Raw genomic sequence first — 22,290 nt, 5'->3', positions numbered from 1 at the left:
AGGATTTGAGGTATTTTGCAGAGAAAATATATGCCCATGTGCAGTTAAATAGAAGATAAATTATATAAAAAATAACCATATAGAGAAGAAAAGAGCAATTTTCTGGCAGCAAAGGAAACTTGATGGATTACTTAGCTCTTATTTTCTGGTGTACTGTACATGTTCTTCAGGGGAAAAGAAATTCTGGCACCAAATTCTAGATGGGATTTGTCATATACATCTTTATGTTAAAAGACATTGATATGATAGATATATTTTCTTTTCTTTGGCTTATTTTATCAACCAGTTACATTTTAAACAAACTAAGTTTGTAGTTGGTGAATGCAAAGCCTATGAAATTTTGTTGTGTGAGAGTTCTGTACTCTAAAGCAGTATATTTAGGATAGCCTGTCCTAATTATAGATAGGAAATTCTGATTAAGGTCAGTTCTTCACTGAGTCACACTGTTCTAAAGTCTATATTTTGTCAGTAGCTTCTAAAGTGTTTTGTTTTACTGGGTTCCAAAAATACATCATTTAAAATTTTTTCAAATGTTAACACGAAGACAGAAAACCACAGCAGTTGACATTCTACTCTATTACCAGGAGTCTTCCCTTATTCCCTAATTATCTATTATCAGCATGGATGCATGGATTCCTGTTTTTTTCTTTGACTCTCCTTAATTATTTTGGTGCCTAAGTTGTCCCAAATTGGGCCTCTGGGAGCCTCTTCAAACTGGCTCCGGTATGCTGCATCTGACATAAACTTGTCTTTTTTTGCTTCTTTTTATTTTTTTTAAAAGGTCTTTATCACTCTGTGGTATAACAGCTGTTCTAGGTTCATTTTGTATCTTCTCTGTCTCAGTCCTAGAATCCGCTATTTTTCCAAAGAGCCTTGGTTCCTTTTAGTAGAAAATAATACTAAAAATCAAGATCTGGGTGTTGGGTATAGTCGTTGCTACTCATATATAATAAGAGGCCCCATTAGTGGACAGTTAACAAATACATACATGTATAGACACTTACAGGTATATAATATATACAACACATATATAATTTAGAAATCGTGAATTGACCCAATATATCCAATTCCAGTTCATTCTCATAGGGTTGTTTTGTGCCTTGGTTTTTGCTCCTTTCATATTTGTGTCCCTTGAACCCTGGCTCCCAGTAACATCAGCAGTTTACTCATTTGCTTTATCCTGTAATACATCTCAGATAGTTTCAGACTTGCTTTGTCTGTATAAGTAGAGAAAACATACTTACGAAAAGAAATTCAGGATTTATAAGTTAATCAGAGAAAGACATGTATCATATGACCTCACTGATATGAGGAATTCTTAATCTCAGGAGACAAACTTGAGGGTTGCTGGAGTGGGGGGGGGGGGTGGGAGGGATGGGGTGGCTGCGTGATAGACACTGGGGAGGGTATGTGCTATGGTGAGCACTGTGAATTGTACAAGACTGTTGAATCACAGATCTGTACCTCTGAAACAAATAATGCAATATATGTTAAGAAAAAAAAAAAAAGATAGGAGGGGAAGAATGAAGGCGGGGGAATCGGAGGGGGAGACGAACCATGAGAGATGATGGACTCTGAAAAACAAACTGAGGGTTCTAAAGGGGGGGGGGGGGGGATGGGTTAGCCTGGTGATGGGTATTAAAGAGGGCACGTTCTGCATGGAGCATGGGGTGTTATGCACAAACAATGAATCATGGAACACTACATCAAAAACTAATGAAGTAATGGATGGTGATTAACATAACAATAAAAAATTAAAAGAAAAGAAATTCAGGATTTATTTGAGGTTCTCCCCCACTCTACCCAAGATTAAGGGCATATGGTCAAGTACTATTTTCATGAATTAGATTAATTTTCCCCCTTCAGCATGTTATGTTATGCATTTGAAATATAGCTGGGTTTATTCTTTTCTGTTTGCTTTCAGTTTCAGTTTCCCTCCCTCCCACCTCTGCCTTTCCATCCTTATTGATTCTTATTTTAATATGTGGGGCATTAACATACTTCCAAAACCCAAAACTATACAAAAACATATACAGACAGTCCTTACTCCACATGGAACTATGTTAACCAAAACCCTGCATTATCAGAACAGTGCAAAGCAGGGACAGAGTTCTGTGTAGTAACTCAAAGTAAGGGGTGCCTGTACAGTCATTCAGATCTTCTGTATCTTTACTATTTTTTTTAGTCTAGTTCTGTCAATTACTGAATAAAACTGTGTATAAATCTTTAAGCATGACTATGAGTTTATCTCTTTTTTGTAGTTATTAGGTGCATATTTCTTCTTGACATACTGACCCTTTTACCATTATGAAGGGTCCTTTTTTGTCTCATAATATTTCTTGTGTTGGTATTTACTTTGTCTAAACTGATAAAGATGCTACAGTTTTCTTATGTTTATTGTTTGTATGGTTTCTGTGTTTTTTTCTACAGTTTCTTACTTTCAGTCTTTTTGTGTTTTTATATTTAAATATAAACGGTTCTTTTATGTGTAGTCTAACAATCTCTGCCTTTTCATTAGACTGTTTAGTTCATTCACATTTAATGTAATGATTAAGTTATATTTAGGTCTGTCATTTTGCCATTTATTTTTTGTCTCATCTGTTTGGCTCGGTTTGGTTTTTTGCGCCTCTGTCCTTTTTGTTCTTCCTGTTTTGTGAATCAAACATTTTTAGAATTTAGACTTGACGCAGACCTTCAATTTGTAAAAAGCACAGTATCTCTGAAGCACAATAAAGTGAAGCACAATAAAGTGAAGCACAATAAAAGGAGATATGCTTGTATTAGGGGAGGCAGCTTCAAGGTGACATTTTGATAGTAGGAATTAATCCTTTAATGGCACTATGTCCATGTTATATAGCAAAATGTTTAGTTCTTCTGTAGAGAAGCCTGTTAACATGATGGATTTTGAAATTCATTTACAAGACAAGCTGTTTTAGAAGTTATAACCACAAAATAATTTCTACCTTGCATTGGTTTGTGAATCCTTCATTTAGGTTATAGTATTGTTTGATTCTATTCACTTGGTTATTTTTTATTCTAGTGGTAACTTTTTTTTTTCTCTGAGTAGTTGATAAATTGGTGTTGTTATATTATCTGTATTTACTTTAATGTTTGATATTTTATCTTTTTTAAAAAGGGAAAAAACCTAGCTAAATTTGAAGATATTTGGGAGCATGACCCTGCAAATACTTACACTGTTATTAATAGCATTTATTACCTGCAGTATATAACATATAACAGGCACTTTGCATTCATTATTTCTGGCTCTCAGAATATCTTTACAAAGTTAGCATTATTACATCTATTTTATAGATGATGAATTGAGATCTATAGGTTACTTGCCCAACACGTCCTGTCTAGAATTTGAATCTAGGTTTGTCTGATTCCAAAATCCCTCATTCTGTTATCTTTATATCCTTAAAAAAAAATCTTATCAAGGAAGAATCTGGTCCAAAAATTTTTCATTTTATGTTAGAAATATATAAATTTTGGAAATTTTTTACCTGTTTGAGGGCAAGTCATTATTTTTAAAATGTTACCTTTTCAGGAAGATCTTGGGACAGATCTTGTGTACTAATAATGAATTCAGTATCATTTAGATGAAGGCTGAAGTCTTTCCTTCATGAAAGGAGAGCTCAGAGGAAATTAGCTCAAATATGAGACATTTAAATTTGTGTGAATGATGTTGAAAAATGGGAGGAATTACTTGGAATTGTTGCTGAATATTATTCCTTCAGGTCTTTCAAGCTATGTACATCTATAACTATAAAGGTCTGTAACTCTGAATTTGATATAATCCCACCATAATGAAGCAGCAGAAAAAGAACTCAGGGAACTGATCCCATTTACAGTTGCAACCAAAAATAATGAGATACCTAGGAATAAACCTAACCAAAGAGGTAAAAGATCTGTACTCTGAAAACTATAAAACACTTATGAAAGAAATTGAAGACACAAAAAAAATGGAAAACATTCCATGCTGATGGATTGGATGGATTTAACCAAACATGGTTAAAATATCTGCACTACCCAAAGCAATCTACACATTTAATGCAATCCCTATCAAAATACCACCAGCATTTTTCACAGATCTAGAACAAACAATCCTAAAATTTGTTTCGAAACACAAAAGACCCTGAATAGCCAAAGCAGTCCTGAAAAAAAAAAAAGCAAAGCTGGAGGCATCACAATTCTGAACTTCAAGCTAGCTATATTACAAAACTGTAGTCATCAAGCAGTATGGTACTGGCAAAAAACAGATGCATAGATCAGTGGAACAGAATAGAAAACCCAGAAATGAACCCACAACTATATGGTCAACTAATCTTCAACAAAGCAGGAAAGAATATCCAATGGAGAAAAGACAGTCTCTTCAACAAATGGTGTTGGGAAAACTGGACAGACAGCAACATGCACAAGAATGAAACTGGACCGCTTTCTTATACCGTACACAAAAATAAATTCAAAATTGATATAAGACCTAAATGTGAGACAGGAAACCATCAAAATCCTATAGGAGAACATAGGCAACAACCTTTTTGACCTTGGCCATAGGAACTTCTTACTAGACACATCTCTGGAGGCAAGGGAAACAAAAGCAAAAATGAACTATTGGGACTTCATCAAGATAAAAATCTTCTGCATATCAGAGGAAACAATCAATAAAACTAAAAGGCGGCCTGTGGAATGGGAGAAGATATTTGCAAATGACCTGGTAAGGCGTAGTATCCAAAATCTGTAAAGAACATACCAAACTCAACACCCAAGAAACAGAAATAATCCAATTAAGAAATGGGCAGAAGACATGAATAGACATTTTTCAAAAGAAAACATCCAGATGGCTAATAGACACATGAAAAGATGCTCAACATCACTCATCATCAGGGAAGTACGAATGAAAGCCACAATGAGCTACCACCTCACACCTGTCAGAATGGCTAAAATAAACAACAGAGGAAACAACAGATGTTGGTGAGGATGCGGAGAAATGGGAACCCTCTTATACTGTTGGTGGGAATGCTAACTAGTGCAGCCAGTCTGGAAAACAGTATGAAGGTTCCTCAAAAAGTTAAAAATAGAACTACCCTGTGACCCAGCAATTGTACTACTAGGTATTTACCCAGAGGATACAAAAATGCAGATTTTAAGGGGTACCTGCACCCCGATGTTTGTAGCAATGTTATTAACCACAGCCAAACTATGGAGAGAGGCCAAATATCCATCACCTGATGAATGGATAAAGAAGATGGGGGATTATATATATATATAATATATATATATATATATATAATATATATATACTGCAGTATTATATATATAATATATATATAATATATTATAATATATATATTATATAATATATAATATATATATAGTAATATATAATATATATTATATAATATATATAATAATAATAACACTGCAGTATTACTCAGCCATCAAAAAGAATTGAAATCTTGCCATTTGTAACGACATGGATGGAGCTAGAGTATATTATGCTAACCAAAATAAGTCAGAGAAAGACAAATACTATATGATTTCACTCATGTGGAATTTAAGAAACAAAACAGATGAACATATGGAAGAGGGGAGAAAGAGGGAAGCAGACCATAAGAGACTCATAACTATGGAGAACAACTGAGGGTTGATGGAGGGAGGGAGGGGGGGGTGGGTTAAATGGGTGATGGTATTAAGGAGGGCACTTGTTACGATGAGCACTTGGGTGTTATATGTAAGTGATGAATCACTAAATTCTCCTGAAACCAATATTACACTATATGTTAAATAACTAGAATTTAAAGTTTAAAACAAAAAAAATTAAAATCATATAGGTGATTGGGAAAAGAGCCAATAAGACAAAAGTGAAAATTTGTATTTTCAGGGACCTGTCTGAGTGAAATATAGATGCTTATGTGAAAAATCAGGGCCAAATTTGCTAACAGAAAAGTCCAAGATAGTTATCCTTTAATCAGAGGGAAGTTATTGAAGGTGTCTCAAGGTTATATTAAGAAACACTTGTTTTAAGAAGATTGCTACCTATAAGGTAGATTGCATAGAGAGAAAGGTTAAAGCCCTAGAGCCTAATTAAGAGGTGTTCACAGGGTAAAGGTGAAGAGGTAAGCACGTAAAAGATACGGATCAGTAGGGACAGAAGGCAAGGGACGATAGGATAATAGGACAGGGTTTCCTGAGTGGCTGAATATGTGGATGGGTGTAGGTGGGGGAGGCAAATGACTGTTAAAGAGTTGAGTAAAATTATGGTAAAACTGACTTCGATTTGGTCATCAAGTATTGATTATTTTTCTAGATATTGGAGGTTATAAAGAGCAAGACCCAGCTACTGCCTTTTAGGACTAGTGGGAGAAATAGAGGTGCTTTTTTCAGAGGGAGATGAATGTGGTTTCATATATCTTTAGTAGTGTAGGGTATGGTTAGATTTCCCTGTACAAGTGGTCTGTAAACTTGGGGTTTTAGAAGCAAAGCGGAGAGGGATGCCTGGGTGGCTCAGTCAGTTGAGCTTCCAGCTCTTGATTTCAGCTCAGGTCATGGTCTCGGGGTCATGAGATTGAGCCCCGGGTTGGGCTCTGTGCTCAGCGTGGTGTCTGCTTGGGATTCTCTCTCTCCCCTCTGCCCCTCCTCCCACTCGCGTGCTCTCTCTCTCTGTCTCAAAATAAATCTTTTTAAAAAAGAGAAAGAAGCAGAGCAGGAGAAAGACAAGGACTGGACATTAGGTTTGGAAGTCTTTGTCATCGATAAGAGAGTTGAGTTCTGAGTAGGATGGTTTCAGGGGGAAGGGAGGGGTAGTATAGGCCCTAAGCCTGTGTAGGAGGAGGTCAGCTACGTTTGATTCTTTTCACAATCAGTGAGTTGTTATTTGACTCCCTACAGGTGCAAGACTCCTTTCAAATTAATCATTTAAAAAAAAAAGAATTTTTATTTTTCCTTTTTGGTGTAAAATGAGATTCTTACAGAAGGGCACATTGGGAATTACTTTCCTTTTCTCAGTGGTTTGGTCTTGAGTCATATAAATTCTGTCTCTTGATAGGTGGTGTTTGTGTTTATATTTAACATGAGGTTTCAATATACTTCTGTCTTTAGAAAAATTAACCTTTTGAACTTGGAAATAATACCTCTTTCAGGAGACAGGGGTCTAAAGGCAATTTCCTTTGTCATTTTGTTCAGCAGTATGGACTCTTCCCCCTTGCAAAGTAGTTTAGTAAAAAATTTTTGTACCATTTCTTGCTTATTCAGCATATATTGAGTGTTCATTTGACTCAAAATATGTATTAGCCAGTGATTGTAACTATGTATTTCTGGTGCTTATATAATCTGAATGGAAAGCCTTTGTTTAACTCAAGACTGAATTGTAAGTGCATAGGGATGTAGGATGAAAATTGATTCTTATTTTAAATATTCTGCCTAAACTAAAGCAAATGCTTTCTAAATTCACCTAACTAGCTGGTACTTGTGTTTCGGTAGGAAATTCTTCCTGGCATTTCTCCAGAAATTTACATGTTTTTCCAAATCTCAAGAGATCAAGAAAATGGGGGGAAATGTTATAATTCTTCTGTGAGAATGAAAGCTTAGCATTCAACATAGTCATTATTGGGTGCAGGAATCCACTGATTACACGTCACAAGTAGGCACAGGAGACACTGATAGGAAGTGTGTCCTGAGGACCAGATATGGAGTTTATAGAGGGGAACAGTCATGGTCTGAGCAGTCAGTCTTGGGTGCAACTTTTGCCCTATCTGCTAATTGGGAGTCATTCTTGCAAACAAAATAAATATTAATAAATTTACATACATAGTATATACAAACCCTAGGAAATGATGCTTTTTTTTTTTCCCCAAGAAATAAGTTTTCTAAGCAAAATAAATCCTTAAATGGGCAGTACGACACAAGCTTCTGTGTTGTGTTGTTAACTTTTCTGAGAGAAACTGAAGTTACTTTGTTAGAGTACTAATAATGTTTCCCGGCTTTTTCTGGTACTTGAATATTCAGTATGGGCTACAGTTCTTTGTAAGTGCTTTAATGGAAGAAACGTAAAGAGAAGAAGTGAATGTTGTGGGATACTCTGACATAGAACCAGAAATTGATCTAAAATCAGAATTAATAAAAGCAGTATCTATTTCAGTGGTAAAACCAAATTCTGGACGGTCAAGGAAAATATCTTCATTATTAAAAAAAGAAATAAAGTTATCTGAAGCAAAATGAACCCTAACAGCCAATCTGGAGTTGTTTTTGGAAATACTTTTAACAGTTGGACCATTTGTTAGCAATGCAAAATGAAAGTTTTCTGTGTCTGGGATCAGGTTTATCAGGGCAACTAATGCTTTGTGTACTTTAAAATTTCATTGTTAAGAATAACTATTAAATGTTAAATATTTGTGGTATTTCAGTATTTTAAATGATTTTCATTTGGAATTTATTTGGTTTCAAGGTACCCTTTTAATGTTTTCTGTTACCAAATACCAGATAAAAATCATGCTTACGCTTTATTGAAATATGAATCTTGTCACAACATACTGATTCATAGTAATGATAAGCCAAGTATTTATTATATCTTTTTGTAACGAATATTAAAATGTTTAAAAGTTTTAGTGTAACCCTAATCATTACTATTCATTGTCATGATCATACATTATTCTTTTTTCTTTAATCAGCTTTATTGAGGTATAATTCACATGCCATACAATTCATCCATGTAAAGTGTACAGTTCATTGTGTTTTAGTACATTCACAGGGTTGTGCAACCATCATCACAATCTAATTTTAGAACATTTTGGTCCCTCCTAAAGAAACCCTATACCCATTAGCAGTCAGTCCCTAATCCCCCTAGTCCTCCTCCCCAGCCCTAAGTAACCACTAATCTACTTTGTCTCTATAAATTTGCTTACTGCAAACCTTTCATATAAATGTGGATTCATACAGTATGTGGTCTTTTGTGACTGGCTTCTTTCACTTAGTATGTTTTTGAGGTTCATTCATATTGTAGCATATATCATTTATCATTAATTCATTTCCTCTTATTGCCAAATAATATTCCATCGTGTGTATATGCCACATTTTATTTACCTCTTCATCAGATGATGGGCATATGGGTTGTTTTCACATTTTGGCTATTAAGAATAATGCTGCTATGAACATGCATGTTAAGTTTTTGCATGAATGTATGCTTTCATTTCTCTTGGTTATATACCAGGAATGGATGTGCTGCTATGCATATGTTAACTTTTGAAGGAACTGCCAAACTGTTTTTCAAAGTGGCTGCACCATTTTACTTCCCTCCAGCAAAGTACAGGTATTCATTTCTCTACATCCTCACCAGTACTTGTCTCCTTTTTTGATTAGCCATCTAGTGAGTGTGAAGCAGCATATCTCATTGTGGTTTTGATTTTCATTTCCCTGACGGCTAATGATGTTGAGCCTATTTACATGTCCTTATTGGCTATTTGCATATCTTCTATGGAGAAATGTCCAATTTTAAATTGAGTTATACTAGACCCTTATGAGATACCTAAGTTGCAAATATTTTCTCCCATTCTGTGAATTGTCTTTTCACTTACTTGGTGATGTCCTTTGAAGCACAAAAATTTTAATTTTGTTGAAGTCCCGTTTATATTTTTTTTCCCTTTGGTACTTGTACTTTTGCTGTCCTATCTTAAGAAACCATCGCCTAAGTCAAGGTCACAAAGATTTGAATTTACGTTTTCTTCTCTTATATTTAGTTCTGTGACTCATTTTAAGTTAATCATTGTTAAATTTTGTGTTATTCTTTTTAAAAAACATTAAAAAGGTGTTATAAAAATATGATAAAAGTGTTATGGTTTCAGGGAAGGGTTCTGATAAATGTGCTTTCTCATTCCTGAATCCTGAAGATTAATATCTTTTGGGAATTTTAATATCTTTCTGGGAATTTGGTGCATAGCCTTCTGTGCATGGTAGTAAAGACCTATAGATAGTTTACTCTTTTGACCAGATGGTGGCAGCAGAGCTTTGATGAATGAAAATTCTCATTTTTCTAAACTTAGTATTTTATAATTATGACTCTTAATTTTTTGGCAGTAGGCTGTTGAGCACTAAGTTTAAATTTACTTTTAAGATTAAAAACTATTTAAATTTGGGCGCCTGGGTGGCTCAGTTGGTTAAGCGACTGCCTTCAGCTCAGGTCATGATCCCAGGGTCCTGGGATCGAGTCCCGCATTGGGCTCCCTGCTCTGCAGGGAGCCTGCTTCTCCCTCTCCCACTCCCCCTGCTTGTGTTCCCTCTCTCGCTGTGTCTCTCTCTGTCAAATAAATAAATAAAATCTTTAAAAAAAAAAAAACTATTTAAATTTAGGGTTGGTTTTGTTTTTGTTTTGCCATGAGTTTATTCAGGTTTTTAGTTTATGAAGCCAGTTTGTGAAGTATGGACATGATTTGCTAGTGGTCTCCAACCTTAGCACACAGTTTTCTCATATTACTCTAATAAGTTTTATCTACCTTTTTTTTTTTAATCTCACTTCTATCCCCATGATCTTTGTGTAGACATAAAGTAATAGAGTAGCAGTCAAAATGTTGATTAACGCTAAAGCTATTCTCAAGCTTACTCTTGAAATACTTTGGTAGACTTATGTTCTGATTTAGAAGACAGGTAATATGGAAGCTAGACATGTGGGTAATATTTTTTTCCTTCAATAATAAAACTGCTTTATATCATCTCAAGATTGGGCCTGAGATCTCCTTTTTAGATCTGAATATTAAACAGTAAAATTAGGTGATGCTGTTATTCCTTGACAATTGTTTTCAAGATAATAGAAATAGCAAACACTTATGGAACACTTAGTGTTTGCTAGGTGCTATACTACATGCCTTGTATGCATTGTCTTCTTTTGTTCTCACAACAGCTCTAAGTGTTATTATTTTTGCCCTGAATTTTTCAGAGAAGAGATGGCTTTTGAGAAGTTAAATAATTTGCCTGAAGTCACACTGTTAGATGGATAAGTGTGTGGGTGTGTTCATAAGCAACTATATTGTACTATTTTATGAATGTGTTAATTTTTACAGAGGTGGTATGATACTATGTATATCACTCTGCAACTTATTTTTTAAATTCAACAGTCTGATTTGAAGATCTGAAGCTTCTGCTGTCTGGTCAGTTTGTTTGCCTCATGAATACATACCACTTTCTGTTTGACTTAGCTGTAAGAAACAGCTTGTCCCGGAATTTCACCTAATTTTAGCTTTACTTCACTTTTCCACTAGAGGGTGTACTAAGTGTTTGACTTAATTTTTTTTTTTTTTTTTTCCTGTTACCAAAATTATAAATAGTAATGGAGTAATTTATTATTTCTTGATATAATCAGAGAAAAATTTTATTGTGTATAACTGGTATAATAGTCTCCTTGTTTTATTTTTATACTGCAGGTTACTCATTTTTGGATCCTATGACAGAGAGGCAAATATTCATTGTACACTCGAGTTGAGCAGTGGTGTTTGGGAAGAAAAACAAAGGAGTTCTATTAAGACGGTACAGTGGATTTGCATAGTTTTACATTCTTAGAAAGTTTGTTTTCTATAAGCATACCTTTAATAATGTTTCTGTATTTATAGAGTTATTTCTGGTCATGTACAAATAATTTTGAACAGCTCTTATTTGTCTTGTTGCAGTACAATAGTAATAAAATGAATCACATAAAACTGTGATATTCAGATCACTTGCTTGCATTAGAAACCTTGTCTGATTTTCCTTCTGGAACTTTAAAATTATTTCACAGGGATGGAATTAGAAGGAAGTAATTCTAAACACCTTAGAAAGCAAGTAAATTTAGAGCATTCTTTCACTCAGTAGATGTTTTATGAGTGCTTACTTTGTACTAGGTGCTGTGTTAGATTTGGGAAACAGTTCAAAACAGGAAAAGACCCTGTTTTTGTGGTGCTAGCATGGGGTAAAGGTTTGGCATGAGGGTTAGAGGAGAGAGGTGAACTACATGTTACAGAATGGAGGTAGAAAATGACAATAAATGGGTAAACCAAAGAAGTGAACAAGGTAATTTCCAGAGATTGACAGATACTATGAAGAAAATAGGATTATGATAGAGCAGATTCTTCAGATTTGATGATAATAGGGAAAACCTCTAAAGAGATGACACTGGAGCAGAATGCCCCAGTTAGAATTTCAGATAAACAGTGAATAATTTTTTTAAAAGTATTTACCCAGATTTTATATGCTAAGTCTGATGACTTTACACTGGAGATGAGGCCTGAATCCTGAAGAAGAGCAAGCCACATGGAGAGTCTGGGGAAATGAGGGAGTGGAAGGCATTTCTAGCAAAGGGAGCAGCAGGTGTGTGAGGGCGCATGAGTTTGAGGATAAAAAGAAGGCTAGTACATAGCTAGAGCATGGTATGAGAGCTAGAGAGTCACGTTTCATCTTGTAAGGGGTTTGAATTTCATTATTTGTGGTGGGAGACTTTTAAGATGACAAGTGATATGATCTTGTGTACATTTTGCACAAAATGTTCTGCTTGTGTAGACAAAGGATTGTAGGAGGACAAGAGTAAAGCTAGAGAGAGGTCGGTTAGGAGGCATTTAGGGGAAGTGTTGGTTACTAAAACTAGGTGGTAGCTGAGAAAATAGAGAAAAGAGAATGGATTTGGGCTATACTTTTGGTGTATGAAGGACTTAGAGTTCTGGTTTCTTTTCTTTCTTTAAAGGACTATTACAAGACTGAAAAAATTCTAAAGGCTTTTAAAATATTCTAAATGCTAGAATTAAACAGAAATAGTCCTTTGCTCTCAACATGGTTTAATTGGACTTGTTGAATCCTTTGGGTTCTTATATGAATAAAAATTGTCACTAGGTATTGGTTAATTTGTTTCTAAAGTGAGTTGGTAGTTTCTGAATATTCTGAATAGCAGTTTTAATAGCAATTATTCTGTGCTTTCTTGTGTTTTGCATAAATCTAGTAGTCTATTGAAGATTTAGAACATTTATCAAAATTGTCTACAGAATTTCTATATTAAGCCCATGAAGTTTCACAATGGAAACAGAGTTCCAGAATTTTATGGCTGAAGTAGGCGTGGGAGGGGTTGCAGTCTATGCCCTAAAGGAACCATATCCCCCTTTTTTTAGATAATTTATTTCATTTATTAAGTATATACTGAAATATTATAGGTTTGGTGGTAATAAAATTCCAAGAGTGCTTCTTGGAACCCCCAAACCTCGCTGGAGTTACTTTTTAGTCTTTTGAAAGATAAGATCCATTTAGCACATCAGTAGTTTTTTTTGCAGGAATAAATTATAGTTGTATTCTTTAAAGATGTATTTAATTACTTAGATATTTAGCTGTTTCTATTACATTTAACTCTTGGTGGCAATATAGCCAGTCCTGTGATTATTATCTGTAGTTGATATTTAGGAAAACTATTTCTCTGTTATGTCTTCATTATGGTGAATAGGTATTTCTGAACTATGCTACCTAGCTGTTTTTTATTTATTTATTTATTTATTTATTTTTAGATTTTTTATTTATTTATCTGAGAGAGAGAATGAGAGACAGAGAGCATGAGAGGGAGGAGGGTCAGTGGGAGAAGCAGACTCCCTGCCGAGCAGAGAGCCCGATGTGGGACTCGATCCCGGGACTCCAGGATCATGACCTGAGCCGAAGGCAGTCGCTTAACCAACTGAGCCACCCAGGCGCCCCACCTAGCTGTTTTTTAGTAGTAATGATGTGCTTTTGGTTTCTTGAATAACCTGTTATTCTTTGTAACATTTTAAAAAATAGTCATGGTTCTCAATTTTTAAAATAGGTCTGTAAGCATATCTCCATGCTTTTGGAGAAATTGTTTTTTTTTTTTTTTTTTAATCAGACCACATATATTTTATTTTTCTGAACTCCGAATTATCCGAAGGTAGGATCACATTTCTAGCATATGTACAATGGGATGTGTACTTATGTGGGATTTCTTCAGTCCCCATATTTTAGAGAAGGTACTTGAGCTCTTTCTGGAATATTAGGTTTAGGTATATATGTCAGACTCAGTTGTATTCTAAATATCTGAGGTTGTCTATAATTCTGGTTGAGAATCTTATTTTATTCTTTTATTAATATATGTATTTTTTATTATTAACATATAATGTATTATTTGTTTCAGGGGTACAGATCTGTGATTCATCAGGGTTCTTTTTACTTTTTTAATGATAATGTGGTATTCTTTGGATGTTCCTTTGACCTTAAATTGCTTCTAAATTTCATAATTTCTTTATACAATAACTGTTGTGAATATCCTTACAAAAAATTGAGTAGTGTGAAATTCTTTTGGAATAAATAGAGTAATTTTGATCAGGGTGGGAAAATAGGGAGGAGTAAAGCTGGAAAGGGAGGATGGGCCACAGAGTTTGAATTTATGAAAGTAGTAGAGAGCTATTAAAGATTTTGAGCACAGGAATGACATGGTCAAAATAGTGGTTTTTAGGAAAGTCTCTCATTTCTTTGGTGGTTGTTCGTACCTCAGCTTTCTTTTAAGTTATGTCTCAAACAATTTGAAGCAACTCCTCAGAGGAATAAAATAACCAGTTCGGAATTACATGAATACATGAAAAAGCATTATTGTTTTATCCAGGTATGAAATGGTCATAACTTGCCATTGCTAATGGCATTTTCATTCTCCTTTATTACATTTGCAAAATATGAGATTAGACAGCTTTAATATTTTGCAGAAAAGGTTAGTAAGACTTTAATCTTGAGTTATGATTTTGGGTCTTCACATATGTCATAAGTAGTTTTGGAGAAAGAATTCTAGGTTACTAATTACATCTGGTGTCAGAAATGTCAGCAGCAGTTAAGTGTCTCTAGGCATTAAATTACATATGTCTGAATTTAATAACTCTAGGGAGAAAAATTCATTGTGTTCTTTAGGACTACATAAAAGATTGCAGGCTAGGATTTGATTATTTGCAATATATTGCAAATTGGGATAGAAAAAAAAAACATCATTACAAAAATAAGTATGAGAAGGTATTTGATGAGTTTAGAAGCTATCTTTATATAAATACTGTTTTCAGGCTTAAATTCGTTTTTTAAGTGTTGAGATTTATTCAGTGAAGAGAGCCACTAGTTTCAGTGCATATGTAGAATGAAAGAAACTTAATTCTTTCCATATTTTAAATGTGCCTTTGAGTCTTCAAAGCATTATAATGTACGTTATCATGTTGCTGATAGTGGAAGATCACTAATAATAACAATAGATGAAAAGCTTTAGGGGGTGCCTGGGTGGCTCTGTCGGTTAAGCGTCTGCCTTTGGCTGGTTAAGCATCTGCCTTTGGCTCAGGTCATGATCTCAGGGTCCTGGGATCCAGCCCTGCATCAGGCTCCCTGCTCAGTGAGGAGTCTGCTTCTCTGTCTCCCTCTGCTCCTCCCCTCTGCTCCTGCTCTCTCAAATAAATAAATAAAATCTTTAAAAAAAAAGGGGGGGGGATGGCGGAGGAGTAGGAGACCTGGATTTCGTCTCCTCTCAGGAATTCAGCTGGATAGGGATCAAACCATTCTGAATACCTACAAACTCAACAGGAGATCGAAGAAAAGAAGAGCAACAACTCTCTCATCAGAAAAGCGACCACTTTCTGGAAGGTAGGACGTGCGGAGAAGTGAATCCGAGGCGATATTCGGGAGGCTAGACGGCGGGGGAGGGGCCTCCGGCGGCCGCTTCTGGCAAGTGATAGAGCCGCGGAGCACAAAATCGGAACTTTTAAAAGTCGTCTCTGCTGAGGGACGTCACTCTGGTGGCTAAGCGGGGGGTGGAACCCTCCGGGACAGTGTGGTCTCAGGACCCACGGGTCACAGAAAGACCGGGGGTGCCCAAGTGTGGCAGAGCTCCCAGGTGTCGGAGCAGGGAAGCCGGCTGCAGAGGCGGAGCCCAGGCGCGGGCTCTCAGCTCGGGGTTGCCATAAACCGTGATCCGCGGCACAGTCGGGGCCCCTGCTCCTCCAGCAGGGACCCAACAAGCGGCAGATCCGGGGAGACTCACCTTCCTCCCCCGGGAGGAGCCGCGCGGGAGTGCGCCGCAGGGATCTGCTGGGTTTGGAGACTCCACCTGGGTCGGGTGCCAGAGATAGAAATGCGCGGTCACAGGCCGGGTGAGCACGGAGTGCGGCTGGAGACCGGGGAGACGGGAGTGACTGACGGCTTTTCTCTGGGGGCTCACTTGGAAGCGGGACCCCGAGTTCTCGGCTCCTCCGCGGTGGAGATTGGGAGGCCGCCATTTTCAGTCTCCGCCTCCAAAGGTGTACGGAAAGCTCGCAGGGAACAAAAGCCCCGGAGAGCAAACCTGAGCAGATTACTTAGCCGGGACGGGGAAAGGGCGGGGCAATTCCGCCTCCGGCAAAGACATTTGGAAACCACGGCAACAGGCCCCTCCCCAGAAGATCAGCGAGAACAGCCAGCCAAGACCAAGTTTACCGATCAATGAGAATGGCAGAACTCCAGCGCTAGGGGAATACTGCACATAGAATTCATGGCTTTTTTACCATGATTCTGTAGTCTTTCAAAGTTAATTTTTTTTAACTGTCTTTTTTTCTTTTTGAATTTTTCTTTTTCCCTTTTTCAACCAACATCTTATCAATCCCTTTTTTTAAAAAAAAAAAAACATTTTTATTTTTCATTTTTAGAGTCATATTCTATCCCTTCATAGTAGTTACCCGTATTTTTGGCTTATATATATAAGTTGTTCTCTCTTTAAAATTTTGAGATAGTTTCTTCTAACAGATCAAAATATACCCTAAATCTCTAGTATATGGTGTTTTCTATTCCCCTGCCTGATCACATCCTCTCCCTTTTTTTTCTTTTTTTAAATCCTCTTCTTTCTTTTTTCAAACAACTTCTTATCAATTCCTTTTATAAAATTTTTTATAATTTCCATCTTTACAGTCATATTCCATCCCTTCATCATATCAACCCTTATTTTTGTACATATATAAGTTTTTCTTTCTTTAAAATTTTGGGAGGCACTTTCTTCTAAAAGACCAAAATACACCCCAAATCTAGTGTGTGGCACTGATCATATTTAATCACATTCTGGTTTTTTTGTTGTTGTTGTTTTGTTTTGTTTGTTTTTGTTTTTGTTTTTATCTTTATCTTTTTCTTTTTTTCTTTTTCTTTTTTCTCTCTTTCCCTTCCTTTTCCCACTGCTTCAGGTTTTTTCTGATTTGTTTAGAGTATATTTTCTGGGGACGTTGTTACTCTGCTAGCATTTTGTTCTCTCATTAATCTATTCTCCTCTGCACAAAATGACAAGACGGAAAAAATCACCTCAACAAAAAGAACAAGAGGTAGTACCGACTGCCAGGGACCTACTCAATACGGACATTAGTACAATGTCAGATCTAGAGTTCAGAATCATCACTTTAAAGATACTGGCTGGGCTTGAAAAAAATATGGAAGTTATTAGAGAAACCCTTTCTGGAGAAGTAAAAGAACTAAAATCCAACCAAGTAGAAATCAAAAAGGCTATTAATGAGGTGCAATCAAAAATGGGGGCGCTAACTGCTAGAATAAATGAGGCAGAAGAGAGAATCATTAATATAGAAGATGAAATGATGGAAAATAAAGAAGCTGAGAAAAAGAGAGATAAACAACTACTGGATCACGAGGGCAGAATTCAAGAGATAAGCGATACCATAAGACGAAACAACATTAGAATAATTGGGATCCCGGAAGAAGAAGAAAGAGAGAGAGGGGCAGAAGGTATAATGGAGCAAATTATAGCAGAGAACTTCCCTAATTTGGGGAAGGAAACAGGCATGAAAGTCCAGGAAGCACAGAGAACCCCTCTCAAAATCAATAAAAATAGGTCAACACCCCGACATCTAATAGTAAAACTTACGAGTCTCATAGACAAAGAGAAAACCCTGAAAGCAGCTCGGGAGAAGAGATACGTAACCTACAAGGGTAGAAACATTAGATTGGCAACAGACCTATCCACAGAGACCTGGCAGGCCAGAAAGGACTGGCAGGATATATTCAGAGCACTAAATGAGAAAAATATGCAGCCAAGAATACTATATCCAGCTAGGCTGTCATTGAAAATTGAAGGAGAGATAAAAAGCTTCCGGGACAAACAAAAACTAAAGGAATTTGCAAACACAAAACCAGCCCTACAGGAAATCTTGAAAGGGGTCCTCTAAGCAAAGACAGAGCCTAAAAGCAACATAGACCAGAAAGGAACACAGACAATATACGGTAACAGTCACCTTACAGGCAATACAATGGCACTAAATTCCTATCTTTCAATAGTTACCCTGAATGTAAATGGGCTCAATGCCCCAATCAAAAGACACAGGCTATCAGACTGGATTAAAAAACAAGACCCATCGATATGCTGTCTGCAGGAGACTCATTTTCGACCCAAAGACAGCCCCAGATTGAAAGTGAGGGGGTGGAAAACCATTTACCATGCTAATGGACACCAAAAGAAAGCTGGGGTGGCAATCCTTATATCAGACAAATTAGATTTTAAACCAAAGACTGTAATAAGAGATGAGAAAGGACACTATATCATACTTAAAGGATCTATCCAACAAGAAGATCTAACAATTGTAAATATCTATGCCCCTAACATGGGAGCAGCCAATTATATAAGCCAATTAATAACAAAAGCAAAGAAACACATCGACAACAATACAATAATAGTGGGGGACTTTAACACCCCCCTCACTGAAATGGACAGATCGTCTAAGCAAAAGATCAACAAGGAAATAAAGACTTTAAATGACACACTGGACCAAATGGACTTTACAGACATATTCAGAACATTCCACCCCAAAGCAACGGAATACACATTCTTCTCTAGTGCCCATGGAACATTCTCCAGAATAGATCACATCCTAGGTCATAAATCAGGTCTCAACCGGTACCAAAAGATTGGAATCATTCCCTGCCTATTTTCAGACCACAATGCTTTGAAACTAGAGCTCAATCACAAGACAAAAGTCAGAAAGAACTCAAATACATGGAGGCTAAAGAGCATCCTACTGAAGAACGAATGGGTCAACCAGGAAATTAAAGAAGAATTAAAAAAATACATGGAAACCAATGAAAATGAAAACACAACTATTCAAAATCTTTGGGATGCAGCAAAGGCAGTCCTAAGAGGAAAGTATATAGCAATACAAGCCTTTCTCAAGAAGCAAGAAAGGTCTCAAGTACACAACCTAACCCTACACCTAAAGGAGCTGGAGAAAGAACAGCAAATAAAGCCTAAACCCAGTAGGAGAAGAGAAATAATAAAGATCAGAGCAGAAATCAATGAAATAGAAACTAAAAGAACAGTAGAACAGATCAACAAAACTAGGAGCTGGTTCTTTGAAAGAATTAACAAGATTGATAAACCCCTGGGCAGACTTATCAAAAAGAGAAGAGAAATGACCCACATCAACAAAATCATGAATGAAAGAGGAGAGATCACAACCAACACCAAAGAAATACAAACAATTATAAGAACATATTATGAGCAACTCTATGCCAGCAAATTAAATAACCTGGAAGAAATGGATGCATTCCTAGAGGTGTACCAACTACCAAAACTGAACCAGGATGAAATAGAAAACCTGAACAGACCTATAACCACTAAGGAAATTGAAGCAGTCATCAAAAATCTCCCAAAAAACAAAAGCCCAGGGCCAGATGGCTTCCCAGGGGAATTCTACCAAACATTTCAAGAAGAATTAATACCTATTCTTCTGAAACTGTTCCAAAAAATAGAAATGGAAGGAAAACTTCCAAACTCATTTTATGAGGCCAGCATTACCTTGATCCCAAAACCAGACAAAGACCCCATCAAAAAGGAGAATTACAGACCAATATCCCTGATGAACATGGATGCAAAAATTCTCACCAAAATACTAGCCAATAGGATCCAACAGTACATTAAAAGGATTATTCACCATGACCAAGTGGGATTTATCCCTGGGCTGCAAGGTTGGTTCAACATCCGCAAATCAATCAATGTGATACAATACATTAACAAAAGAAAGAACAAGAATCATATGATCCTCTCAATAGATGCAGAAAAAGCATTTGACAAAGTACAGCATCTTTTCTTGATCAAAACTCTTCAGAGTATAGGGATAGAGGGTACATACCTCAATATCATAAAAGCCATCTATGAAAAACCTACAGCGAATATCATTCTCAATGGGGAAAAACTGAGAGCTTTCCCCCTAAGGTCAGGAACGTGGCAGGGATGTCCACTATCACCACTGCTATTCAACATAGTATTGGAAGTCCTAGCCACAGCAATCAGACAACAAAAAGAAATCAAAGGCATCCAAATTGGCAAGGAAGAAGTCAAACTCTCACTCTTTGCAGATGATATGATACTTTATGTGGAAAACCCCAAAGACTCCACCCCAAAACTGCTAGAACTCATACAGGAATTCAGTAAAGTGGCAGGATATAAAATCAATGCACAGAAGTCAGTGGCATTCCTATACACCAACAACAAGACAGAAGAAAGAGAAATTAAGGAGTCGATCCCATTTACAATTGCACCCAAAACCATAAGATACCTAGGCATAAATCTAACCAAAGAGACAAAGGATCTGTACTCAGAAAACTATAAAACACTCATGAAAGAAATTGAGGAAGACACAAAGAAATGGAAAAACGTTCCATGCTCATGGATTGGAAGAACAAATATTGTGAAGATGTCAATGCTACCTAGAGCAATCTACACATTCAATGCAATCCCCATCAAAATACCATCCACTTTTTTCAAAGAAATGGGACAAATAATCCTAAAATTTGTATGGAACCAGAAAAGACCCCGCATAGCCAGAGGAATGTTGAAAAAGAAAAGCAAAGCCGGCGGCATCACAATTCCGGACTTCCAGCTCTATTACAAAGCTGTCATCATTAAGACAGCATGGTACTGGCACAAAAACAGACACATAGATCAGTGGAACAGAATAGAGAGCCCAGAAATGGACCCTCAACTCTATGGTCAACTCATCTTTGACAAAGCAGGAAAGAATGTCCAATGGAACAAAGACAGTCTCTTCAACAAATGGTGTTGGGAAAATTGGATAGCCACATGCAGAAGAATGAAACTGGACCATTTCCTTACACCACACACAAAAATAGACTCCAAATGGTTGAAAGACCTCAATGTGAGACAGGAGTCCATCAAAATCCTAAAGGAGAACACAGGCAGCAACCTCTTTGACCTCAGCCGCAGCAACTTCTTCCTAGAAACATCGCCAAAGGCAAGGGAGGCAAGGGCAAAAATGAACTATTGGGACTTCATCAAGATAAAAAGCTTTTGCAAAGCAAAGGAAACAGTCAACAAAACCAAAAGACAACCGACAGAATGGGAGAAGATATTTGCAAATGACATATCAGATAAAGGGCTAGTATCCAAAATCTATAAAGAACTCATCAAACTCAACACCCAAAGAACAAAGAATCCAATCAAGAAATGGGCAGAAGACATGAACAGACATTTTTCCAAAGAAGACATCCAAATGGCCAACAGACACATGAAAAAGTGCTCAATATCGCTTGGCATCAGGGAAATCCAAATCAAAACCTCAATGAGATACCACCTCACACCAGTCAGATTGGCTAAAATGAACAAGTCAGGAAATGACAGATGTTGGCGGGGATGCGGAGAAAGGGGAACCCTCCTACACTGTTGGTGGGAATGCAAGCTGGTGCAGCCACTCTGGAAAACTGTATGGAGGTTCCTCAAAAAGTTGAAAATAGAGCTACCATATGATCCAGCAATTGCACTACTGGGTATTTACCCCAAAGATACAAAAGTAGGGATCCGAAGGGGTACGTGCACCCCGATGTTTATAGCAGCAATGTCCACAATAGCCAAACTGTGGAAAGAGCCAAGATGTCCATCAACAGATGAATGGATAAAGAAGAAGTGGTATATATATACAATGGAATATTATGCAGCCATCAAAAGGAATGAGATCTTGCCATTTGCAACGACCTGGATGGAACTGGAGGGTATTATGTTGAGTGAAATAAGTCAAACAGAGAAAGACATGTATCATATGATCTCACTGATATGAGGAATTCTTAACCTCAGGAAACAAACTGAGGGTTGCTGGAGTGGGGGGTGGGGTAGGAAGGATGGGGTGACTGGGTGATAGACACTGGGGAGGGTATGTGCTCTGGTAAGCGCTGTGAATTGTGCAAGACACTTGAATCTCAGATCTGTACCTCTGAAACAAATAATGCAATATATGTTAAGGGAAAAAAAAAAAGAAGAAGAAGAAGGTAGCGGGAGGGGAAGAATGA

At 36.8% G+C, this 22,290-nt stretch overlaps 1 protein-coding gene across 1 annotated transcript in view; it reads left to right on the top strand.

Annotated features, from left to right (window-relative positions):
* The window catches only part of PDZD8 (PDZ domain containing 8), an 84,085-nt gene that overhangs the window by 29,156 nt on the left and 32,639 nt on the right, over positions 1-22,290 (top strand). The window contains exon 3 of the mRNA XM_021699852.2: positions 11,409-11,511. Within this exon, the coding sequence (XP_021555527.1) occupies positions 11,409-11,511 (103 nt within the window). The remainder of the gene's footprint in view (positions 1-11,408; positions 11,512-22,290) is intronic.

This window comes from Neomonachus schauinslandi, chromosome 6 (assembly GCF_002201575.2).
Source record: "Neomonachus schauinslandi chromosome 6, ASM220157v2, whole genome shotgun sequence".
NCBI lineage: Eukaryota > Metazoa > Chordata > Mammalia > Carnivora > Phocidae > Neomonachus > Neomonachus schauinslandi.
This window is presented reverse-complemented; position numbering and strand designations above follow the sequence as displayed.